Here is a 25,999-nt window from a genome sequence, read left to right as displayed (position 1 = left end):
TCAGTGCTCAGCTCTTCAAAAAGTCACTGACTGGGTTTTTGTGACTCCCACAAGCTCTGAAATGTTATAGCAGTCAAAGCCAACCCTTTACAGATGGCAATACCCAGAAAGATTCAGAGAGGAGTGATCTAATAATATTGCAGTGAAGCAAGTGGAAGAGCTCCCAACAGGTAGTGCTTTGTCTTCTGGGACAATTTAATAAAGCTATAGCAACCCTTCAGCATTGGGGATGTAATACATGGGGGAGTAATACATTGCTTACAGGTAGTAATCTTATTTCTGTGGAGAGCCAAGTAATTAGTGGTGTTCTAACAGCTCCTTTCCATCTTCAGGTTATTCCACCCCTGTGTCGTGTTCAGAATTGGAGATTGCTAAAGAATATTGGCAGACAAGCTTCTTTTATCCACAAAATGCCCTCTCCTTTCCTTGTCTTTATTGTTCCCTCTTTCAAACATCAACAGTTATGTTAACAGGAAGGTTGGAGGCAAATAAGTAGCTGGCAGTCTTCCTAATGGAGATAGGCTGGAGTCTTTCCTGAATCACAGTAGCACTGCTAAGAGTGGCACAGAGCACATTTTGAGCTCACAGGGTAGCTGAATTTAATGAGGTGAGATATTGCTTATGCTAAATCTACCAGAGCTAAGCAATGTGATGCATACAAATGCTGGAAACGTAGTCTGAGGTTTTAAAATGGCTTTCCTTCCTTCCCTCCCTCCTTCCTTTCTTTCCCAGAACAAAATTGTAAAAATGGTCTGGATTGCAAAACTAGGACTGAAAGAGCTGCTTAGTTGCTGATTCTGGCTTATTTCAAGAAGAAAAATAGAGAGACATCATGGTTGTCTCTTTTATCTGGCTTTAATGCAGTGTCCTTCTGTTAGCCTAGCAATTTTTCCACAAATAAGGGAGAGTGAGAGCAGGTAACAAAGTAGGTTTAACAATTATGGGGATAGATACTACTGTTACAGGGTTTGTTTTTTAATATCTGCCATTGGGTCTTTACTCTGCAGACTATGCAGACTGTTTCTCTGACATCTGTATTATACTTCAATCCATTCTTCTTGTTTGTTTTTGACTGCTGTGAGTTTCCTTTGCTCAGATTGTTCCCAGTTACAGGATTAAAAATGATGTTTTGCAGTTGATATGCCAGCAAGGTGAAACAGTTTGGTAACTGTTACCTTAATTTGTCCCCAGATTTAAATTGTGCAGATTTATTGCAATTTATTATATGCACAAATTGCACAATTGTCTAATTGCACAGATTCATTCTTGGTGTGATTGAAAGGCTGAGGATGTCCTTAGTTATCTGTGAATGGAGGTGAATACTTCAAATTTCAGATCTCAGTCCAACTCATCTGAACTTTAAAGAAGTTTTGATTGCAGTTTCAATCCAAACTCCATTGCTTGGCTTTTTCTGCCTACTTGTTTAAAATGAATCCAGAGTTGAAACACCCTACACATTTCAGGGCAGCTCAAATCTGAATGAGGATTCAGGAGGGGGAGGATGAGGAGGAAGGAGGGAAGCAGTGGGGTTACCTAATTATTCATTTTAATTAAGAGAAATAGGGCAACATGAGTATGATAATCTGAGTTCGTTTTTAGAATATTGCTATTAGGAGATACCTGCACTGGAAGTGGTTCCTTCTCATAGTGACACTTGTTGTAAGCCATTTTATGTTGTGTAAGCCATTTTATCCTGTCATTTTTCATGAAAGTTAAACCAGGACTGATAGTATTTGAAGGCTGTCACTTCTGGCTGACAGCTTCTTCATCTCCATTTTCATGTACTCAGCTTTATGTTGTAAGCGTCCTCTGCAAAGGTTCAGCTAAAATGTACGTAATTCTGCACGTTTGGACTACCCACAGCATCCTTTTATCTGAGAACTATCTGTTTATATGTGCAAGTTATGAGTGTGTGTCTGTGTTTGGTGACAGACTTCAGGATTAATCCTAAAATACCTTCCAGGTTGCAGCTACGTATGCGACTGTTGTAAGCAGTAGGGGTAAGGCCAGCTCAGCATGTGTCAAATTGCATGGTGGCATGTGTCAACAAAACAGCTTTTCTACAGTCACAACTACATTTAGTGCAGGGGCATCTCAGAAAATTGCAGCTGCTGCTGCCTGAACTGGGACTCTAAGGGCTTTACTTTGGCTTCTGCTCCTGAGATCCTCTATTACTCCCCTGTAATGGAGCGGCCATGCAATGCCAGTCCTGTGGATGACACCTCATGCCCCTTGGTTTTGGTACTTGGTCATCTAGAAATGAAGCAGAAGGGATTGGAGCCTTGACAGCACTCTGGTATTGGAAGGGTAGAGGAGATGGAGGCTGGGGCTGGATCTGCATGCCAGTGAAATTTTACTGAATGGAGTTTCTGCAGTGCTCAGAGCAAGCTGTCACTGTCCTCCAAGTTTTCAGGACATGAAAAGAAATTACAGTCTGTATGAGATCATCTACAAAGTGTAGTAGTGCTGCTCACTTACAGCCTGTGAGTCAAAGCCTCATGGGATGCACGTTTGCAGTTTGAGGATCAGCAGGGGCACTGGCAGGGATCACCTCCTACATCACATGTAGGAGCATGTGCATGGTAATGCAGTCTGTGTTGCTGCTGCCAGGGCCTGTTCTGTCCTGTCCCTAGATGTTCTCGTCACTGTCTGAGGCCCTCAGACCTTGCAGAATTCAGATGTACCTCATTGCCCACATTCAACTGGCACCTGGGGTCTTCCTTCTTTCCCTATACATTGTGTTGCTCTCCAAGTCTGGTAGGACACTTTGTCTTTCCTTCATGCCATGCTTCTTAGACCCACAAAACTGTTGCTGTTTCTTAGCACTGAAGTCTGTTCTGTTCCCTGTGTCTTCAAGTATTTTTAAGTGTTCAAAAACCATGTAGATGAGGCCCTCAGTGGTAAGCTTTAGTGGTGGTCTTGGCATCCTGGGATAATGGTTGGACTTGATGACCTTACTGGTCTTTTCCAACCTAGCTGATTCTATGATTCTCCTTTTGCTTCTGAATTCACTGGAGCTTCTGTCCACAGTTCCTATATATTAGGAGAGTGACATTGTTTTTAAAAAACAAAGCAAGCAATATGAATTCTGAACCAGGAAGCACTTTTAAGGTGTAATTACTTTTATGGAAAAGTGCTTTTGAGCTGTATATAAAATAAAAATCCTGAAAGAAACCTTCAACTGAGAAAAAGAAACTAAACTTGGCACATTAAATAACGTGTTGATAAGCATTTATTAAATAGATGGTGGTTTCAATCTGAGTTATTTTAAAACCTATGGAGACAACTGATGAATCATACATGGTTATGGCACTTGTGAATTGTAAGTCTCCTCATGACTGAAGGTAAATGTCAAAGACACTGTGTGTTAGGACAAGATATTTTGCATGGCAGGTATGGCTTATTCAGGAAATAGGCTTCTGTTTCATATATGCACACTCTACATGTCTCAATTGAGTGTATCAGTTCCTTGAGCACCCATCCTGTAGCTATCTTGTGTGGCTGAATTGCCTCTTCCTCATGTAGGTAAATTTTCTTTGGTAGCAGAGAAGGGAGAGGGTATGATCAGTGAATCCTTTCTCTTTGGCACTTTTCTAATAAGCAATATGCAGAATACATCTGTCACCTATGCGGTTTGGAAGCACAACGTGAGCTGGGTTAGAACTGAGTTGCCAGAAGGCAAAGCATTTGTGGCTGTGTCCTCTGCTCTTGCTGACTTTGACTTCCCACCTGAGCAGGAGGTGATTCCTCCTGTCAGTGCTCAGAGCTCTGGCTTGGCCTTTTTCCAGCAAATAAAAGAGGCTTTAGACATTCGGGCTGAGCAAAGAACATCTGATGCAAAGCTTTTATTTCCTGACCTTCCAGGGCTTCTCTGAGAGAGGCAAAAGCTTTCCTAGAAGACCTGGCTCAGAGAGGTTCCCTGGAGAGTTTCCATATCTCCTGGTCTGTTTTAGCTATCAACACAGAGCTTATTCTGGGGATAAATGTAATAGCCCTGGTGCTGATTTTTGAAAGGGGAGCAGGACAAATGCTTGTCCTCTCCATCTTTCTGGACAGTGACAGTTGCAGTCTGCAAACTTTGCTTGAATGTGAACACTGTTCTTGTCTGGAAGTGTCTGTGTGAATGAAAGCTGGTCAAAGGGGAAGTAGTAAGATGATGGAAAATAGCATCATGCTTGCAGCACTGCGAGTGGAGCACCCTCCAGAGAATATGCTGTTTCGTACTTTCCTGTGTATTTTCTCCCTTCACCTGAGAAGCTAGTGTATCTCAATGAGACTGGGAGAGTCCAGGTACATGGACCATCATAACTCTAAGACCTGCATAAGGCTGGTTTTTTACTGACTCTGTATGAAAGAAAAAAGTATGCTTTAGGCTAGGCATGATGGAAGGACAGGATTGGTATGATTGAGAATAAACATCTTGGTTTCCTTATAGGTTGGCCTCAGCAAGTCAGACTTTGGATAGGATACCACCCTTGTTGAATACATCTAAAGATGATATTACCAAACTATTTTGACTCTGTAACTGTTCCAGTAGAACACAAGTCAAACAAAAGTGGAGCTGCAAGATGAGGCAAGCATCTGTACAAACATGTGTCCCTAGTAGTCTTGGATGGATGGGGGTGCCATCTGTGCACATGTGAAACATACCTCTGATGGCTGCACCTTTTTTCCTGTAGATCCATGTTCTGTCTCTTTCCCCTAGATCCTTGCGTTTTGCCTATCTGCTTTACTTACAGCTATTGATTGCTGCTGCTCTGCTGCTGTGTACCACAAAGAAGTCATGGTCCTGAGCCAATCTCTTTAACTTCAGGCACTCTGCTGGATGGTATTTTTTAAATATCCTACCTTCTTCTTTCTGAATGCTGCCTCCCTTGTAGGTTCCTACGCTGTAGTGAAACAACTTGAGGTAGTTTATAAGGAATTCTTCAGATTTTATCTGTTGTGAAGTCTTTATTTCCTATAGAAATGATTGATCCTGTCTTGCATTGTAGTTCCATCTTAGGTATGCTGAGTTTTGGGCAGTGATGAGTAGTGGAGTTAGGTACAAGGGAGATGGGGATGTAGCCCTGATGAAAACCTTGTTGGCATGGAAGGCTGGGTTATTCCCCTGCTATTACACACCCTATGCATATCTAAAAAGACCTCATGCATGAAAGTCTCCTTACTGCTAGCAGTGAGTTCAATAGATGGAAAATGTGGGCATTCTGAATTGTTACAGGTGTATCACGGCAGAAACATAGCTGAACTGGTGCAAAAGATATTGTTGACCCTCAGCTGCTGTGGCCAGGATGCATTTCTGGTTTGGATGAGTTTAAATGAGTGACAGAGACAGGGGATGCTGCTACACAGAATTTAAGAACTTTCTTTTAAACTAACATTTTTGGAATCTTGCATCTGAATCTCTCTTCCCATACAATGTACAAGAGATGTGATTAACAGAAGGATTTCAAAAGCAATGCAGTTCAATAGAATGGAAAACACCTGACCTGTATCTGATTCCATTTGAGATCCTAGTAACAGCTGCAAATGAAGCAAAGCTGAATTCCATCAGCATAGTGAGATCTCAAGAGCCCCTTTGGATTATGCGTGGAATACAAAACAGCTAACCCACTTGTATTTATTAGCATGACAGCTCCATGAGTGGAAGAGAGATGATGTGTATGTGTGTTACTTGGTGGCTAAAGGTGGAGCTGTGCTGCTTAAATTTCGAAGGATAAATTCAATGCGGTCTTGGTACTTGATGAGGCTGGTATGTTTTTAAGCTGGAGAAGGAGAAAGCTTGAGTGCCTGCTGGGATTATGTTTTGCAAGTGGTTCTTTATAATGACAGGAGTTGTTCTGCTGCAATGTGTTTTTAGTAAAAACTGGCTTTTTCGTTCAAAAGGTGAGGCTGGGTTCATCTTTCAGGAAACATTGATTTCCCACTCAGTCTCAGTGGGATTTACCAAAAGATGCTAATTCCCTTCTTTGTTGTCCACAGAGAGACTCTGGGGAGCAGATGAAGGAATTTTAGCAAAATGAAAACAGTAGTTGTCGTGGTTTAAACCCAGTCAGGTAATTCGTTCGCTCACTTCCCCCCCCCCCTTTCTTGCCCTCCCCCTGCTCCCGGAGGGACAGAGAGGAGAATCGAAAAGAATGCAACTCCCACGGGTTGAGATAAGAACAGTTTAGTAACTAAGGTATAACACAGATCACTACTGCTACCACCAATGATAATAATGACAAAGGAAATAACAAGGGAAAAGAATACAACACCTCAGCACCAGCTGACCGATAACTTGCCCCCCTCAGCCCGACCAAGCACCGACCGATACCTCCTCCAACCCTGCAGTCCCCCAGCCCTTCCGGCTAACTCCCAGTTACATCCTGGGCATGACGTGCTGTGGTATGGAATACCTCTTTGGTCAGTTCGGGTCAGGTGTCCTGTCTCTGCTTCCTCCCAGCTTCCCTTCCTCCCTGGCAGAGCATGAGGCTCACAAAGTCCTTGGCCAAACCAAAACATCGCTATCAGCTCTGTTCGCAGGCCAAAAGTCAAAACACTGCACTGCACCAGCTACCAAGAAGGAGAAACATGACTGCTACTGCTGAACCCAGGACAGTAGTGAACTCTTATCAAAAGCTAAGTTTATGTATTATCTATGTGTCAATACAAATATACACCCATGTGCATTTGTATTTAATGAGATCCTGAACATGTTTGTGGAAAAATCTCCATGCCTGTATTTGCAGTGTCATCGTATTTTCCTTTTCAGTTCTAATAATCTGGATTCCTTTGTGGGTGGTCAGTATCTGCAGCTGTGACTTCACCTTTCAGTTGGCTTCAGTCTTCTATGTTGGATCAAGCTTGTTCATTGCCCAGTCCTTCCTCTCCCTTGTTCTCTGATGATGCGTTGGGCTAAAACTGGTACAGTCTCTGCCGTCCCAGAGGGGCCTCCAGAACATTACAGGTGGCCATTCTGGGGCAGGATAGAGAAGGCTGATGAGTTCAAATCATGTGCTGCTTCTTCATTACCCTCCACCAAGCAAATTCAGCACAGCAGACCTTCACATTGTATCTTTTGAATTATTTTTCTTTTTCCTTCTTTTTTTCTTCCTATTTAGGCTGTACCCTTGGCTTAGTCATTGAATAGTGCTTTAAATATTAGGCACATAGCCTTGTGTTACAGCAGAGCTTTGCATGAACTCTGCTGCTTTGGAACTGGGAGAACTGTCTGCTTTCTCTCCCAGATAGCAATGTTTCCCCTCAGTATAAATACGTTAATTGCAGTCTCTCTTGGTTTGCACTTGAGTTGTGTCCCAGGCACTAGCAGGCCAGTGTGTGCAAGCCAGCGCACACATTATACAAATAGGAGTGTCAAATGTGAGAAGTCACATCTGTGGAAGATTTTGCTATCTCAGTCTATTGTTGTCCTTCCAAGTGTTGTGTTTTGTACTTACCCTGCCTCTTTTAGAATACCGCTGAAGGTGCATTTTGCTTTTCAATAAGAAGTAATTTTCTTAGTAATGAACATGCAAGATCCTTTATTCAAACTAACATCTTCACCCAATTCAGAGCTGGAGAGCCTTCCTTGCAGTTACTTTTACATAAGAATATTGTTATAGAAGGTGACTGTGTTTCCTGCCATGCAATGATGTATGTAAGGGCAAGGCAGGCAATGTGTTTGTTCGAGACACACAGAAAGATCAATGAAATCTCTTTGTGTAATAAAATAACTGGAGACAGTGGGAGAGATTAACAGGCAGTAGACTCCAAGGTGGGGCCTGAGCAAGGCTAAAGCATGTGGTCTGGGAGCATTTGAGAATTCAGAGAGCCACAGATGCATGTGTGTGTGTGCATGGAAGGGTGTGAGAGTGAGAGAAATGTCAGGAATGATGCTGATGGAGCAAGCGCAGAGTTCACTGGGTGAGGAAGCCTGCTAGGGGTTTTTGTTTTGTTGGTGGAAACGGGACCATGTGTATCTTTTTGTGAGCCAGCAGGACTGTACCTGCATAACACCTTCACTGATACAATCTCTTTTTTTTCCTAATAGGAAAATAGATAGGCCGCCAATTCTGGAATATTGTTTAGACAGAGTAAGCAGGCAGGAAAAATGATGGCTTTTTCTTTGTTTTTATTATTATTTCAGAGCTGCAACCGGAAAGAAGCAGATATCACTGTTAAACTGGGTTTATTTTGTTTTTATTATTATTTCAGAGCTGTAACCAGAAAGAAGCATATATCGCTCTTAAGCTGGGTTATGGCTGTATAGGTGGGAATGTGTGTGCTTTAGTGTTCATGACACTTACAGTGAGGAACTGATAGAACAAGCAAACTCTGATATATGTCTGAAATAATATTGACATTTTTGTATATTTACTCCATTACTCCACGCAAAGTTATGAGGATGAGCAGTACTTCAGGAAAAGAGGGCTTCTATTGGTTATTCAGTCCAGGACTGACCTTGCAAAATTTCGTACTTAGGCTTGTTGCCTTCAATTTTTCAGTGATTGAAAGTTGAAGAAATCTATATTAGCCATGGAGCTTGATGGTAAGATGACCAAATGCGCTTAATTAGTTTCTGTTATAATAAGCTAGACCATTAGCCTGCAGTGCTATCTAGCCTCTTCATGCTTTGGAGAGCAGGAAGTAGGGTATGAATATTTAGGAAGATGAGAAGTACTTTGAAAACATTCATGTAAATGATCTTTTCCCCCTCTTGTTTCAAGATACAATAATTCAGTCTTATCAGAAGATTTTCATCAGCTGTCTGAAAATCGTTGCCCTGCTATTAACCAGTGGGGTGGCAGGAGAGAGGAAAAATAGAGATTATTTTTCTTCAAAATGTTAGCTCCTTGTTCAGTGCCAATATTACTCATAATTTGTAAGGTCTGAGCTTGGTAAGGAAGCAGCCAAGCTGGTGCATGACTATTAATTATTTTAACAGTCTGATTCATCTCAAACTGATTCAGAGACTATTGATAGAAGTCCTATCAGGAGTTGCCATCTCTGTGGTGAAATTAGTGACATACTACTAGTGCTTTCTGGCATTTTATAGCATTCATGAGTTAAAAGTCTGTGGGGAAATGAATGCAGCAAATGGAGTTCTGCTGGGATGCTGATATTAACATCTCTACTACCTGAAGAAGTCATGCAAAACTGGCTTCTGTCCATGGGTGTTTTCCAGGGCAGGCTGCTGAAGGGAAAAACAGCCCTTTGAAAGGGGAACCAAGGCTCTGCTGCCTACAATGCCCATGAGTGCCTTGTGGAGCCAGGACTGCTGCTCTCCCATTCCTCTTTCTTCCCTGATTCTTCACTGGGTGTTGGTGTATTTGGTACCACAGGATAGCCATTTGACTGTGTTTAATGGGGAGCTGTTGTCCTGGAATTGGAGGAAGAGACTGAGACATTAGCAAGGGTGCAGTGTGGGAACAGCATCCCAAAATCAGGTTGGATTCAGGAGGTTAGTGAAGGGTAAGAAACACGTCCTTACATGTGTGCTTCACCAGCTTTGCAAGAGGCCTTTGTACCTCTTGCAGTCTTTCTGCCCTACCTGGCCTTGAACTTTCTCCATCACTGTTGCAAGACAGAATTGTTTTTTCCTCACCCTTTGAGTGTCTGGGTTCACATTTTTTGCTTGCTGTTCAGATGATGATTTGACTTCTGTGTTACAGGATTGTTCATAAGTGATGGAGAAAATAAATTTAGATAATCTGCTTCTGACCAATACACTTCCAAGACATCTGTGGTAGCTTCTGCCTTCCTCAATGACAAATGTATTTAATCTGAAGCTTTGGGTTTCGGTAGCTCTGCAGAAACAAACACAGCTTTTTGCTTTGGCACTGTTAACCAGCATCTTCCTGCATTTAGACTTGAAAGAGATTAGCACATAGGTCCTTTGTGAAAGGCTGTAAATACTGACTAAAGCTGCAGCTGCTCTTATAGTGTCAACAAAAATAGGTGGAAAATGGGAAATGTGCACTGCTTCAGGCTGCCTTTGTGCAATGAGTACTTTCAATTCATTTGCCATTGCCAAGTAAGACCTCAAACTAAGCTCAGGGAATGTGAGTGGGATGGGACACTGTCACTGGTTTCTTTGGCATGCATTTCAGTTTACATTATAGCAGTATTCAAAAACATTGGTAGCCAGATTATGCCATGTGTGTGTACCACAGCAGGGTTATGAAAATTTGGGGGTGGGAGGAATGAGGGGAAAAATATAGAGTTGCATCTCCAAATCCTGATAGATATTTTTTCTTTACCTGCAGATGTTTCTTCACTATTTGATCTTTCTATATATGAACAATTTTGTTTGAGAAAGCACTACAGTGGGTTTTGGCTTGAATTAAGAATTGTCCGAGTAGCGTACACATGTCTAATGGTTAGCCACAGCCTGTTTGCTCATACAGATTATGTGCAGGGGCCTGTTAGAGCCCTCCAGGTATATCTTACAGAATATATTGGGTTAAACAAAACCCGTCACTAAACCTTGTAAAGCTGTAAAATGCTATCTGCATTCAGAGGTCAAACAAATCAACTTTCAGAGTCTAACGCTGAAGCTCTTTTTGCTCAGAGCAAATGAGCTGCCCACCCTCTGTATCTAATCAAACAAGAGACAAGCTTCTCCCGGGGAGTTAGAGAGCTACCATATTTGCTTAGGCATAAATGGATATCTCACTCTTTAAAATAACAGAGATTTTTGAGTGACAGAGTAAAATGAATCAAGTGAAACTGGCATTGTAATACCTATATGTGGTGCTGGTCAGTAGAGCACAGTAGCCTTGAAACTATCAGAAGGCACTTGTGGATATACCTGTCATCTGATGTGGTGTTTGGTGTGTTTATTTCAGAAACTAAAAGGTTCCTTGTGTTGTCTGGATTCTATAATAGCCCTGGAGAATCACAGCATGCTATTGTATCTGCTGGCTAATCATCCAACATGCAGGTAAAACAGCAAATAAATAAGAAAAGGGAATTAAGTTTTAGTATTCTGGAGGCGGGGGGGGGGGGAGCCCAACAACAACTCCGAAAAACAATCCACCAACCAACCACAGTGATTTGTAAATAAGTTAATACAACCAAAGTAAAGATGGTAGAGCACTTGTAGTTACTAACTACTGTTACCAAGCTGTAAGCCTAGCTAGTTGTATTTTACCCTACCTTACACATACAATCAAAAATCTCAATGGAAAAGTTAAAAATTAGGACTAATTTTGAGACACCTTTCAATATTTTTGTGGTTTCTTTATTTCCTTTGTGTTCAGGTTCTATGAAAGGATTGCAAAGAAAGGCAGGGATAAGGGATAATAAAGGATACCTAAATTCTGTGAATAAGTTGGGATGCCTTTATGTATCTCTTTAATCAACATCCTTACCACTACCTTTGCTAACTTTTCTAGAAAGATATTGCTGCAGAATACGATACTCAGCTTGACTCAAAAGAGACACATAATTTCTGGGCATCTAATGGCTGGACTCTAACCAATAGGGATTTTGAAGGTGCTGAAGAAGTGCAGCTTAGTAGCTAGGGAACATGTCTAAGAGCAAGTACTGGAACTTCCATCTTTTCTGTGGATTGTCTTCCCCCGGTGTAAAATACATAAATTGCTTTGGGAATGGAGCCCAAGTCATCCTTTGTTGTGTGGTGGAAAGATGTAAGGTGCGTACATGAGCTATGTAATTTGAAGGTTTGGGTGCTTTCCTTGATGGGTGGACTTTAAATCTGCAGGACTAACAAAGCCCAGGTTTCAATCTAAGTACCTCCTCTGACAGTCCCGGAATAAGGCTACAAAGCTCCAGCACCTACCCAGGATGTGATTTATTGTTGTAAATGAAAGAAGGGCACTGCAACTCTTTACGTTCTTGAATACTCTTCACCATTCTCAGGGACCTGAAAGAAATACTATTTCTAGTTTTTAGAAGACTATTTTATACTTCCTTTAAAAAGGATAGTCTTGGCTGATGTACTCATAATGGAATAATAATGACAGCTTGACATGGGCAAAAACATTATATGTAATCCAAAATGAGAAGTTGTCAAAAAGTATAATGGACAGCCAGCAGTGATGTAGCTGATGTAGAGACCAGACCATTAAGTATCTTGAAGTTTAAACTGAGCAGCCCCACTGTGAAACATGCTTGAAAGCCCCTAGTAGATTGCTAAGGAGACTTTGAAAGTACATGAGTGTAAATTAAGAAAAAATGTTAATTTAAAGTACAACTTCTGAATAGTAACACAAGCAGACCCTCAGATACCACTCTCACCTCTAATACAACCATTAGTTCTTTTTTGTACTGCTGTTCTTTTGTTCTTCTCCCTGGTGAAATGTCACAGCACTGTTCACAGTGCCCAGCGCTGTCACTTTTGTGACTGGGACCTGGAGGAGGTGGCTGAAGCTCTCAGTTACCTCCTTGAAAAATGTACCAGGTAATTACTGAAGTCTGTACCTGATTCTTGGTTTTCTGACCCATGTTGGATGGTGGCATTATTTTCCTTTTAACCCTTTTTGCCTCTTTTTTAACGTAAGAAGACATGTAAGTCCACATTGTCTGCTTTAGACAGTGATCCTTTAAGATGCACACTTACTTATGCCATGAATAGTGAGTGTGGATGACCACAGTTAAACTGTATACATTAATCCCTTGGAAGGGAGTGCTAGTGATGTGAAGAATCTGAGAAAATCAGGCCTTGCAACAAACTGCTTAAATGTGAATTGAGGTGTTGTCCAACTTTAAGCATATGCATACGAAAAATGTGTTTCTGCTCTGTCCTAAAAGTAGCATAAGTGGTTTAAGGAAAAATTCAAAACAGATCTCAAAGTTCCAGCTGCTCTAGCAAGTAGTAAGAAGAATCTTTTCCTCTGTATTTGCTATTTATTTAAATTTTGATTCTTTTACAGGGCAAGACGTGGATTCTGGTGCCTATTGGCAGCGGGGCTGTCTGCAGGTTCATACTCGCACACCTGAAATAGAACAGTTCAGTTTCTTGGCTGGTATCAGTCTGAGCTGCTGATGAAACACTTCAACACAGCCCAAGGCAAGCCTTGTAAAGAGTTTATGGGATTGTTAAACAGCTTATATTAATGTCAGGACATTTGTATTCAGACTGATCCCTTCTATCTGGAGTTAGAATAAGTCGCCTAGAATAGAATGGGGTAGAAGAAGGAACTTTCAAAGGATCACCGATGAGGCTAAGTCACCACGTGGAGCAACTCCCTTCTATGAAGGGGAAGAAAAGGGAGCCTAGAGCAATGGTATTCATAATGTAGCTCTTGCAGTTACATTTCAAGTTGGGGGGAGTGAATCCAGGTCTTAATGTGCAAGCGACATTTGCTGTCTGTCCTACAGCAGAAGTCCTTTAAATAACAATTGCACATTTAGACTGGCTTTGATCTCTTAAAGCAAGAAGGTGAATTTAAAGACAAGCTTTCGGTTTAATTTTTTTTCCCTGCTTGTATCTCTAAAATTTAGAAGTGGAATTCTGCTCTTAATTTATAGCTTCCCCTCCCCACAGTTATTATTTCAGAAATGTTTACAGGACCAAGCATCTAAGACTGTGGCTGCCTGTCACCTCTCCCAGTCCTAGATATTTGTAGATATTTGTCTCTGGAGCATGGATCTTGTTTAAGTCTCTCAATTTATCTTGGTGAACTCTAGGCACAGCCGACATTGCAGTTAATTTAGCAAGTAACCATGTGGACAAGCGTGGAAAGAGCTTGTGTGCCACTTTTCCAATTACATCAGGTGGTCTAATATCAGCTATTCCCTCTCTTTCACGTCTCCTTAAAACATCACCATCACCAGGGCAAGACACGTGCCCAAAGTGACAGTCTCAGGATCTTTGACAGTTTGGTACAAGCCCTGTGTGATTCAGTAGAAGGTTTGTTTTATAAGTTAGGGCATAAGTAATGGCAACCCCTTGCAGAGGGAGCTTTTCATTGCTTCATGGTCTTTAAAATGCTGATGGGGCTCAGTCTGTTCTCTGAGCAGAAGCTGGCGTCTAGTAGTGGGGACGAGGAGGCACCTTTTCTGACCTGCACAAACTGCTCCTGCAGGCCCAGGCTGCTGAGCCAGATGGTTAATGGCACCTAACAGAGAAGTTGGAGTTGATGGGTTACAGGGTGGTTGGGGTGCTGGCCCCACCCGCTGTGCCATGTGTGGAATTGCCTAGCCCACCCTTGGACTTACTAGCCTGTTAGAAATTACTGTGCTGGAGTCTCTGCCCCATTGCATGCCATCATGGCCAGGCTTGTGCCATGGCTTTGCTCTTTCAAAATGCAAATGCATACTGTTAGGGCAAAGCAGTTCTGGGTCTCCTCAGGCACTGGCTGGAGGAAAAGTTTCATATCTGACTCTTCTGGGCTGACATTTAGCTATGCAGGATGTGGACTCGCTCTCCTTTCATGCTGCCTGCCTTCACCACAAATCACCCTACACACTGTGTAACAACTATTTACAAGGCTGCAGCTCTATGGTCTTGTCCTTCTGCTCCTGACAAAGGGAGGTGAGCCCTTCTCCCAGACAGGATGGTTCCCATGTGGATAACGACAGTATCGGGAAGGGCTGGGGCATGCTGGGCTTTGATGATGTAACGGACTCCCTGCAATTTTCGTTGAGATCTGGTTGGCTGTGAGCTGGCAGAAAGCCTTAGATACGCCTCCAACTCAGATGAGGTCATCCCTGCCTCTTTTGGGGGGAGTAGGGGGAGCTGCTTCAGAAAGTCTGTGGTGTCAGAATGCTTAAGGTCAACATGTGAATTCCTCCACCACTGTAAATTTCTGGGTGCAGGAGCCCTCTTCTTTCCCCTCTCAACTGCACCCTTTCTCAGCGCCACCACAGACTCTGCTTTCCCTTTAAAGAGAGAGGAGGAGCACAGGGAAGATGCATTTACCGCAGTGGATTTTGTAAATGACTCTCGCATCCAGGTCAGAGGGAAGTGTTTGCTGGCAAGGCATTGCAGAGCTGCCCGGACCTAACACGAGTGTAAACTAGCTCCAGGACAGAAGAAGCTCCAGACCCTGCCGCTGCCTGAAGTGAAACTACTCGCTCTGCCCAGTCGCTTCGTCCCTTCCCCGCCTTCCCACTGTGTGCCATGCAGAGATGCGTCCAGCCAGTAGAGGACGGGGTAGGTTTCACCGGCTGTCAGTAGGGGTTGCCTGGCTCGGGACGAGCTGATCCCGAAATAAGAACTGACCCTGGCTGAGAGCAGAACGCGCACAGCTGGGGGTCCCCTGCCCCGGCCCCGCGCCGTGCCTAGAATCAGCACCTGCTCCTCATCCTCCTCCCTCCGGTTCCGGCGCCGGGTAATCCCGCGTTATCTCCTGCGGAGAACTGCCCACTAACTTCGGCGCCGACGCCGGGTCTGCCGGCACGGTTGCGGCAGGATGGGGGTTGCAGCATCCCCCCTCTGCCCCGGGGGCAGCCAGCCCCCTCCTCTTCCTCCTCCCACCGCCGAGCCCGGCGCTGGAGCCCCTCTGGCACAGCCTCTTCGCCATGTCCTGCCAGGGGGGGAGAGCCCTCCCCGGAGCGCCTGAGCGCGGACCGAACCCCAGCACGGCGGACAGCTCCCGTCCACCGGCGCGACGAGCCCCAGCACCGCGGACAGCTCCCGGCAGGCCAGGGCGCGCTGCCGGCGGTCGGTCTGTCGAGAAGGGCCCTGCTCGGGAGCTGCTCCGTGCCTTAGCGCACAGGTTCATTGCGACCACCCACCTCTCTCACGGTGCCAGAAGAGGGCTTATCTTTGGGCTCAGTCTGTTTGTCTTCTGTGGATCGGGATTTACAAGTGTGGACGGTGCCTGGTTACAGTGGTATGTGAGTCTACAGACCCTGAGGTGCACTACAGAGTTAGAAAGAAACCTCGGATCTGTCGTGCTGTGGAGGGGTCAGAAAAACCCTATACAACCAGCAAAACCAGCCCAAGCCTTCCAGCCTCCCTGCAACCAACTTTACCCCCTCAACCACAAGAATCCCCTCCTTTCATCCTCCCTCCATGCTCCTTCCTTCAGAGACTGTAGGATGAGGCATTTCCTTCTATCTGGCTCAGGGTAAAAGCATACCCTGGGGGCAGCAACACACATCTGGCAGGGACTGAAAGGTTTTAATCCAGCCTCTACTGCAATCAACAATGGCAAATGAACCAGTGATTCTGAATGTTTATGACATGGTGAGTACGAAACAGTACTGATTTGGGGGTGGGGTGAGTGCTGTGTGGAACAGTGGGGTCGGGTGGGAGTCTGTGCTTGGAGGCAGGTGTTGTATGAAGAGGAGCCAAGCACAGATCCAAGAGAGGCTGATCCCTCCCTCTCCTTCCCCCCAAACTCCTCATCCAAGCATATCATGTTCTGGCTGTCAGAGATAATACTGACCCAGGCTTTTTTCTTTGAAACGTTTAGCATATTGGCACAGATTACAGGTAAAACTGTGCCTGATTTTCTGCAGGATCTCTCAGGTGCAGCACTGGGTGAGGGGAGGACTTTTTAATTTCCAGTGTCCCAGTTAAGGAAGAAGATTTGAACACCTCTCTGTTGGAGATAATTGTCCTTCAATTTTAAGTGAGCAAGGACTCCCAGGCTGTGGGGAAGGGGTCAGGATATCATCCAGGGAGGAGAAAGAACTGTCGAATTGCAATAACGACACCATTTCTAGGCTAATCATCTGCATCAGTTCCTCATAGGTATAAGATTGTAGTTAAGAATTTTCTCTGAAGGTTAATTGCAACAACAGGAGTAAGAAATTGTCTGAACTGGTGAAGTTTCAACACAGGGAGGGGCACAGGGATGTGCTGTTTGCCAATGTTTCCTGGAAAGTTCACAGTGTAGCAAGTGGCTTTCCTTGCCCTCCTCTTGCAAGGGCGGGATGTGACTGGGAATTATCTGTGCTAACACATCAGATCGAAATCCTAGCCTTGGCATAAGCCCCCAAAGAGAAGAAGGCTTGGCACAACATGTTTGCTTTCTGGTCCAACAGAAGCTTAGGAGAGGCATGGTGCACTTCCCCTCTCTTTTTTATGAACTAACAATTCAGTAATTTTCAGATCTTCCAAATATTTAGTGAACTTTACTGGGGAAAATACAGCCTTATGAGGCCCAGGTGCTGACTGAGCTCTAATTATCTAGCTCCAGACCTTTAAGACTATACATACATTTGCTTTTTTGTCATCAGGCAGTGACAACATTCAACAGGAAGCCCACAGAATAGTGTGGGTTTCCCTGCTGGGGGAATTCACAGAATAGACACCAAAGAGATTAGGAGTGGGTTGCTGTAAACGTCCAACACCTTCGTATTACAAAGATCAACTGATCTTTTTTTGACTAAAAAAATGGGTTGTTTTCTGAGGGAAGAGGGACTGGTAAGGGCTATTTAGGTAGGACTGTATCTGTATTGAAAGACAGTCTGAAAACCGCAACTACAGTGGCTTGAAGCTGTCTCTCCCAGAGCTATTATTGGTAAAATTGAGTAAGTTGGTATAAAATCCTTCCCTAGACTTTGGGCCTGAGTGTTTTAGGGTCAGCTGCTTGTCAGCCTGAACTGTGAAGTCTCCCAAGCTGTTCTTCAATCAACAGGTCTGGTAACCCAAGCAAGTGACAGCTAGTGCTTGGTAACAAGGGACAGGCATTGCAAATGCACACACAAGAGTTTCTCATTAATACTTTGAGGAAGATAAAGGGATTGTGTTGTCCTTTTGTTATGTCCACTGTTTTCCTTTCAATTTTTTTAGTTTTTTTTTTTTTCTGCAGCAAGTTGTGGTCTGAACTTTCCTTTCTCAGCCATTGTTGAGCTGTCCTGAATCAGTGAATGTTTTGCTACTGAGCTGAAGAGGTCCAAATACTGGATGGACATGGTTGTTGCCTTTTTTCGTGTGACTGACACCAAAGATGAATTCCAAAGTAATTATAGGAGAAGGGACTTGCTGTTTATGGTTACTGTGTTCAGAGATGGACACCCAGAATCAGTGTACTGAGATGAGGTCACCAGTTTAATTCAGACTGAGTAATTTTTGCTGCTTTGCAAACCATGAAAACCTAGTGTGAAGGTACTAGCTCTATGGGTTAACCGCTGAGTACATAGAAACCATTCTATTTTTATATAGCATCTGTTTGACTACCACTGAGTCACCTCTAGTTCAAGTCTTACATTATGTTTATTGAGGCTATATGCTTTTCCATTGCTGCTATGATTTTTAACACCACAGAGTTTGGAATGTAGCCATGCAAAATCTGCACTTTGTTATACTGTGGTGGGGAATTGCGGGGGAACTGGGAAATGAGCACATTTGCTTGAATGACTGTTGGAAAACGAGCCTCAATGGGGGGGGTGTGGGGTGTGGGTAGGAGGGTGGCTTGGGGAAAGACAGCTGGGGATAACAATGAACTGGATGTAAAGCTCTGCTTTCCTGACAAGGAACATGACCCCTTTATGGCATCTGGAAGCACTTACACTGCAGGAAAACTTACCCCTAGGGCAGAAGTTCAATTATGGGCTTTGTGCAGCTATGAAATACCTACTCTATGTAGTCTTGTGTATTCAAAGATTATAGCCATTTGTCCTTTTACCCAGTAGATATGTACCAGGCTTCTTTAGGAAAAAAGTGCTTCTGTTAATGAGGTGTTTTTCACAAATAGCTGAAGCAGATAATTTGTAGACTTAGTTTCTTCCGCATAAAACAATTCAGCAAAAATCACTGGGCATTCAGAATATCATCATCAAAAGCAATTTCCCTCACCCCCAGGTTGCAGGGTAATTATATCTTGTTTTATCTGTTACTAAAGAGCTTGTACACACATGAACACTGGCAAAAGAGACAGGGCAGGAGAACTTTGCTGCTCAATCAGGACATTTTAAAGAGTGAGTATGCAGGATACTGTACTCAGATTTAAGGTGTGTGAACACAGAATAATAATATGGATCAGGATTTGATCATAGATGAGCCTCTTTCCTAATCTGAATCCAGCTCTCACATGGACTTACTCTAAAACAAGAGCTGTTCGGAGACCTGCATGAACTAACTGGGTCTATAAAATCTATGACAGAGTTTGCTCTGATCAGTCAGTTATCACTTTGCTTTTAGAGGGATAAATCAAATTCTCCTTCATAACTTACAGTTCTAGTCCCTCCAGTCTGCCTTAATAGGCTATTTCTCATGGATCAGATCATACTTTAGGTCACAGGGCCGACTTCTTTCAGCCAGGATATTATACTGTTTCCTCATCGCTTTAAGTCCTTGTGGCTTACTTTGGAATAGTTGACTTAATCACTGTACATTAATAAATGTTGCCTACTTAAATCAGACAGAAGAGTAACTGCAATTATTGCCTAGGTTTAAATCTTTAACAAGCGAGCTAAACACATTCCACTAAAAATAGTTCTCTTGGCGGAGATTCAAGCTGGGGGCTCTCAAAATATTTTCAGCTTATTGCATGACACATTTATGCTATCAAATTAAAAGCAAAGATATTCATATCACTGCTGTCCCTCTTCTGTCACAGATATGGTTGTCCTGAATTTCCACTGTCTTTGCAACTGATAGCATTCAAAACTGTGCTTTCGATCTACTGGTATTTTGCTTACTCTTTATGCTGGGGAGAATGAGTCCCTGAGATGTGCTGCAGAGAAGAATGTGAGCCTTAGTCAACAGGGAGCCAGGGAGCAGTGTTACAGGGTCTGTTTGGATGAGAGGGGTGAGTCTCTTTCTCGTCCTTGTCCCACTGTTATTTCATTGATTCCACTGACATTTCTTGTCATCCTCTCTGAATTGAATGAGTGGGAAACAAGATTCAGGTCACCATAGATGCACTAACTCTGAGGTTTTTCCCTGTGACTTCTAACTTCAGAGAAGTAGCCAAAATGTAATTATTCATAATGGTCCTTCCATATTCTTTCAGTTTTTTATATAATTTATATAATTTGCCAGCTAAATGGCTGAAGGCCAATGGCTGATGGCAAAGAATGTCCCTGTAGGTCTCTGACTGGGGTCTCTCTTGCTTCACTGATCAGCAAGTGGGTCATGGTGTCATCAATTTGAATTCTCCATCACAGCAGTAAGTGGATCATCCAAGTGGCCCTGACAGAGAAACAAACACAGTAGCATTCTTGTCTCCACAGTAGTGATCTCCATCTCCATTTTGTGATCTTAGAGCATCTCACATCTCCATTTTGTGATCTTAGGGCAAGCAGCCTGTGTTGAAGTAGGGGTGGTACATTGGGTTGAGGATGTAAAAGTTTATAGACATGAATGTAGTTTCTAAGAGTTCCAGGACGTGAATCTCACTCCTGCTTTTTATTGATGCAGTGGAACAGAGCATCCTGGGAGGCTGCATGTGCACAGGAGGCAGCATTTCTGGGGAGGGAGAGAAGGAGGAAGGTGGTGTTACAAACGATAACAGTTTGTAATGACTTTTCTCCGTAGTTTCAGTTGTACCACCAAGAAACGGTGATCATGCTCTGTGTGGCCAACCAGCTTGTGGTTTCCCAGCATAAACTGATCAGAGATGACCACAGCCTGAGAGTGGCCTAGGTAGGGAGAGGAGCTCTAGTGAGGTTGTTTCCACCTGGCTTTATGAATGTCTGTCATCTTACAGTTGCTTCTACATACTGCTAGGTTCAGAGAGTGAAGGCTGGCAGGAGGTTACTGGGTCAAGATGAGCTAGATGAAAAGTTGTGGTGTGGGAGCCTGTATGTGTGATTCTGCAGGGATGGGGTTAAAACTGGGTTTTGTTTATGTACTCTGAGAAAAGGCTTGTGAGAGTCCCTGCATGAAGAGGGCATGTCAGCTATCTGTGAGGAAAGGCAGAAAGGGTCTGTATGGCCATAGAATAAATGCATAAAACTTTAGTGCCTTAAGCCAAATTCTGTGATGCAAAATCATATTGCAGAGGTGGGAGCTGCTTTTCCTTTTTCACTTTTCAGCTCTGTTCTTTTCAGTATTTTACTGAAATCCATTGCTCTCATATGATTTGGAGGTGATGACCTCTTTGTACCCTTGAAAACCAGCAGATTTACCATCCTATCATCCCTTCTTGGCTTCCTAGGCAAGTGGAAAAGAGACATGGCCACTATAATTAAATACTTTGGGACTGAAGGAATAGAGATGATTTGTACCTCTACCTTGAGCAGAAAAGAGGCCTTTGAGTCTGTTTTAGAAAAAGCAATGGGATTGCAAGCAAAGCACTTCATTCTGTGGCATGTTTGTTTTAAGCTATGACTAAATCATGGAACATTTTATTCTCTCTCTGGAGGAAAGAATAAGTCTAGTTACTCAGAAAAATGTCAACATGCTCTTGATTACTGTTAGTAGAGGTCTCAGCTCCCAGCTGACTTAGAAGAGTGAGAAATGCTATTGGAGGTATCATCTCATTTCTGCACTACTCATTACTTGTTTGTGAGTTGCTGTGTGTGGAGATGTGCAGCATCACCTGACTCTACTTGGAGGAAGCCACATGGAAAGCAAGGGGACTTCTTCATCAAGCAGGTTGATAGCTGCGGAGTTTCTTGCTGCAATGAGCTGAAGAGATGCTGTAAGTCAATAGAGCAACTTGTGGCCTCGAAAAATCAAGTGATAGTTATTAGGCTCTCTTCTTTCCTTTTCATCCTTCATATATTGGCCAAACAGAATTTATTTAACAAAAGAAGAGCAAAATGTGAAATATTGCATTTGGGATTTTTTAACATAACTCTGGCAACTCTTAATATATATTATATCATTATATATATATTACATTTCAGAACAACTTTTTATATATATATAACAGCTTTATATATAAAAGGTTGTTCTGAAACAAAATCATCACTTTTTAAAACACATTAAATGAGATGTTTTGACTATTCCTTAAAATATTTGCCAATCATTTCTGGCCAAACCTGCCAAATCTGAATCACTTCAGTTCTCTGCAACACAGTGTTCACTCAAACGTTTGCCGTGTTCTTGGAAGTGCTCAGTAGGTGTATCATTCTTACTTACTCTGTGGCCACTCTCAAAGCTCATAAGAATTCCCTCTTCTATGAATAAGCTGTGGCTAAGGAAGATCCAGGGTGTTTTATCTTCTTCACTGGCTTGTTGTTGAGGGTAAGATCAAAGGTAAACCCTTAAATTCCTGACAGAAAAAGATGTTTGCCTTATTTATCCCTGGCTGTTTATTTTTCCAGTGCCATATTCATTCTGCTGTCTTCAAACCATATGAAGTACAGTGTAATGGATAACAAAACAGAATGGTGAGATAGCAGATGCCTGGTGTCTGGTGATGGGTTCCCCACAGTACTATAACATGTCCTACATAAGTGCAGAACTATTTTTGTCTCTAAGAGTAGCTGAACATAGTGCTAGTCACAGGCAGTAGTGTGAGGGATCAGGCAGACCTCAGATGCTTGTTTTCTGTGCCTTCCTAGAGCTTTTAGTTGTCCTTCTTTACCATTTTTAATTGTTTTGTTGGGTTTTGTTTGTTTCTGTTTGGGTTTGTTGTGTGTGTACACGGGTGCGTTTTTTGTTCAGGTGTTTTGTTTGGGGCTTTTTTGGTAGGACTGAGTTTAGAGTATTAAATTATGCTGCATAGTAGGTCTGGGGTTCATAATCACTGAGGTAAAGTGATGGTCTTACTGCAACACTGCAACACCTGTAACTGTAGTGTGATACCATGATACTTGTTATTATGGGTCCAAAAACTCTCTTGGAAGACTTTTCCCTAGAGGCCAGAGAGACCAGATAGCCCATTGCTGTGAATAAGACAGGAGGCAGAGAAAGCTGCTCTTACTGGATGTCAGCAGAGTCCTGAGCCCAACATATGAGAGGGCTATCCAGACTCCTTTGCTTTTCTTGGATGCAACATTTTGCACTGCAAATGCTCTTGACTTTAAAAAATTAACACCTTTAAAAAAAATAGTATTTTATGGGAAATCTGAAGGCAGTACGTTAAAGTTTTCAAATAAATCAGGCTGAGCAGCCTGGAAGTGTGTGCAGGTGAGGAAAACTAAGCTTTATTTCTGCTTCTGTTTTCCTCCTAGGCTGCATCTATTTAGTCTGAGTGACAACAGGCTGACCTCAGGCAGGCCAGTCATGGAGTGGGGCTGTTGCCTTGCCCTGCTTGAGCTCAGAAGCAGAGTGGAAAGGAAAACAGTTTGGTGATTCAAAGCATTGTGATGCAGTCAATGTCTGGTTCAACCTTGTGAGAAAATGATGGAAAGCAACTAGACATCCCGTCTTTCTTGTATCTTTGGAGAGAGGAAATCAATTGTAGGAAGAAAAGATTAAAAAATGGATACACTTAGTTGCAGCTGAATCTGTTCCTTCAAGAAGAAGGAATTGAAACGTGGCATCTGGCCTAAACCACTTAAGTAGCTAAAGAGTAAGTGGCATGGCCTTGGTTAATAAGTCCAGTGATGAAGTGTGCCCATTTATGCATAATAAATGGATTTTTGTTGTCTTATCAACAGCCTGGAGATGTGTTATCCATCAGGGGAACAGTCTGTTTTGACATTGTCAGGGTGACAAGCTGGCTACCTGTCCATGTTACTGCTGATCTTCTCCAGCACAGCAGTTCTTTAGCTGACTACTCTATCCTTATGCATGAGATGTTTTAAGAGCTTGATGAGAGCTATGGCAGTCATCCCACCAGCAAGCTTATCGATCCAGTGCTCTGTTGCCCAGTGGACTGACTTGAACTGATTCATCCAGGGCAACATGGGAGTTCTCACTTATGCTAGTCATGCATGAGCTAGGAAAACTGCTCCACAATATGCTCTCCTTTACATCAGCAAGTATAAGAAACCATTATAAGTGAGGAGAACCTAGGAAAGCTAACACAATGTAAAAAATGTGGGAATCTCTGCTTCTGGAGCAAAGCTTCACAGGTCCTGTTGTGAAGTGCTCTTAGGTTGGTTCCTGCAGGTAAGAATCTGATTTACTGTCTTTACACGTTTCAAAGCAGCTTGAGCTCTTGTGGAGTCAGGAACATTATGGGCAGGATTTTGAGTGTAAGACCAGCATCTTAAGGTAAGGTCAGCTCTAACCTAGAGATACAGAAAACTTACTGCTACTGGAAGCTGCCCTTTAACCCCATCTGCAGGCAAAGTCACAGTCCACTGACCTGTCTCTGACCAGCTCTGGGAGCTCTGATTCTTTTTATAACCATATGGAAACAAATATTCTCTGGTGCTTTTTGGGGTTTCCCCAAACAGCAAGGCAGACTCCTTTTAGAACAGGGCATTTCTGTCAGCAAGATTAAGTCTCTGGCTCATTAGGCTGTCAAGATTCCTAATGTCACTTTGCTGTTCTTTGAGACAAACAAACCAACCCCAAAACCAAACAAAACCCTCTTAGAACTGATTAAAGCTGATGGACTGGAGGTTGTCACTCTCCTACCAAATAACTTTACATTGGCAGTAGTAAAGCAGACCCTTCTGCCTTTTGTACCTTATCTCTCGTTTATAGGTTGAACTGCTCTAGTGTCACGGCTCAGCTGGTCATCCAGCTTCCTACTGAGGCAGCCCAGAGGGACCAGTTACACAAGTGGTGGGAGCTTCTGCTGGGGAGGGCTGAGCATTAGTGTAGAGCTACTAAGTTGGAACAGCTGTCAGATCTATTTCTAAGTGTGGTGAATGACAGGTATATATAGTTGTGCATTACTGCAATGAACTGAATTTAAATGGTGTCCTAGGGCCAAAAGCTATGTTAGTGACCTGGGCTGCCCTTATTCTAATTCTCTGTTTGTTTCAGTCTGTCTTGTTCCTGTGATTATGCCAAGATGACATAGCTGAAGCTGGGGAGGAAGGCAGAGATCAATCAATACATAAAATCTATATTTGTGTTAGGGAAGAAAAGAAGCAAAATTCACAAGTCTGATGATACTTTCCCTAGCAAATGGACTCATACTGTTAGGAAAGAAAACAGTGTTTGATACTGTTCTAGGTAAACACTGGATATTATTGAGTATGCAAGATCTAGAGTAGATACCTCCTTACTTCAGAGCTTTACCTAATCAGCATGTGAATCTATGAGACTTCTCCTCTCAGAGCAAAATATAAGCTATATCCTAAAGTGAAAAATTGTTTTAATTGGTAACTTAGTTTTTCAGCAATGAATCATAAGGTGGCTGGAAAAGCAATGACAAGGGAAGAAGAAATGCTGTGGATTATAAATGATATCTGATAGGTAGGAATGCTTACCTACAAAAGCAAGTGTCAAATGCTAGAAATGCTGAAAGCATTTCAGCCTGTTTAATAAGTGCCTTCATCATGTGGGTCAACATGAGTCGAATGCCATGTGACTAGTGATAGATCCCCATATCTGGGAGATGGAGGACCTGGCACAGTGTAAGCTCTGTTGGTAACATGGTTTGCTGAACCTTCAACACGGATCTATTACTGTGCTTTCCATGCAGTCTTATTTAAACCCACAAGTAACTGTCAACCTCTTTACTGTTCTCTTCTGCTAGTGATTGATTTATACCAGATACTGATGCAAGAAAAAAAGCTTCTTAGGTGCTGATTGCTGCCTCAGGGTTTAGAGTGCATGAGGAGACCAATGTTACCTTCTAGAGTGAATTATAGGCTTTGCCATAAGTTAGCTTTCCCATGGTACATGACGTTCTTGGCTCATCTGTTTCTCTTGTTCTGTTTGGGACTACTTGAAGCAGTTAACTCTATAGTTGCCCTGTATTTGTCATTTCTCCCAGCTCTGGATTAGCTTGGTGAATGTGAGAAGTGACAGAAGAAGAAGACCAAGAGGTTATGAATAGGTTATCTTTGTCATTAACCTGCACTCTTGGGCAGAAGTTGGGCAAGAGCCACAGCAGCCTGCTTCTAGTTGCATAAAACGCCAAGGTTGTAAGTATTTCCAAGCGCTTTCTTAGCAAATCACTTATCTAGAAAATGAAAGGCTCCATTCAACTGCCTAACTGTTCACAGACATAAAGAGCCATTTTAGGATATCCATCTGACTTCTGGCTTCCTCTCAGGAAAGGTCCAGATCTCTTCCTTCATGAATCCTGTTTCACAGCTATCCACTTTGTAGAGACATCATGAATATTTTAGG

General features: G+C 42.9%; 1 protein-coding gene across 1 annotated transcript in view; it reads left to right on the top strand.

Moving 5' to 3' along the window:
• The first annotated feature begins 11,387 nt into the window (after nucleotides 1-11,387).
• Nucleotides 11,388-25,999, top strand: part of LOC133273932 (deubiquitinase DESI2-like) — a 72,043-nt gene continuing 57,431 nt past the window's right edge. The window contains exon 1 of the mRNA XM_061462640.1: nucleotides 11,388-16,141. Coding sequence (XP_061318624.1) covers nucleotides 16,103-16,141 — 39 coding nt within the window. The 5' untranslated portion in view covers nucleotides 11,388-16,102. The remainder of the gene's footprint in view (nucleotides 16,142-25,999) is intronic.

The sequence above is a fragment of the Pezoporus flaviventris genome, unplaced genomic scaffold (assembly GCF_033815535.1).
Source record: "Pezoporus flaviventris isolate CSIRO_AGI_PZ_B2104156 unplaced genomic scaffold, CSIRO_AGI_Pfla_v1 ptg000035l, whole genome shotgun sequence".
In the NCBI taxonomy this organism is placed as follows: domain Eukaryota; kingdom Metazoa; phylum Chordata; class Aves; order Psittaciformes; family Psittacidae; genus Pezoporus; species Pezoporus flaviventris.
This window is presented reverse-complemented; position numbering and strand designations above follow the sequence as displayed.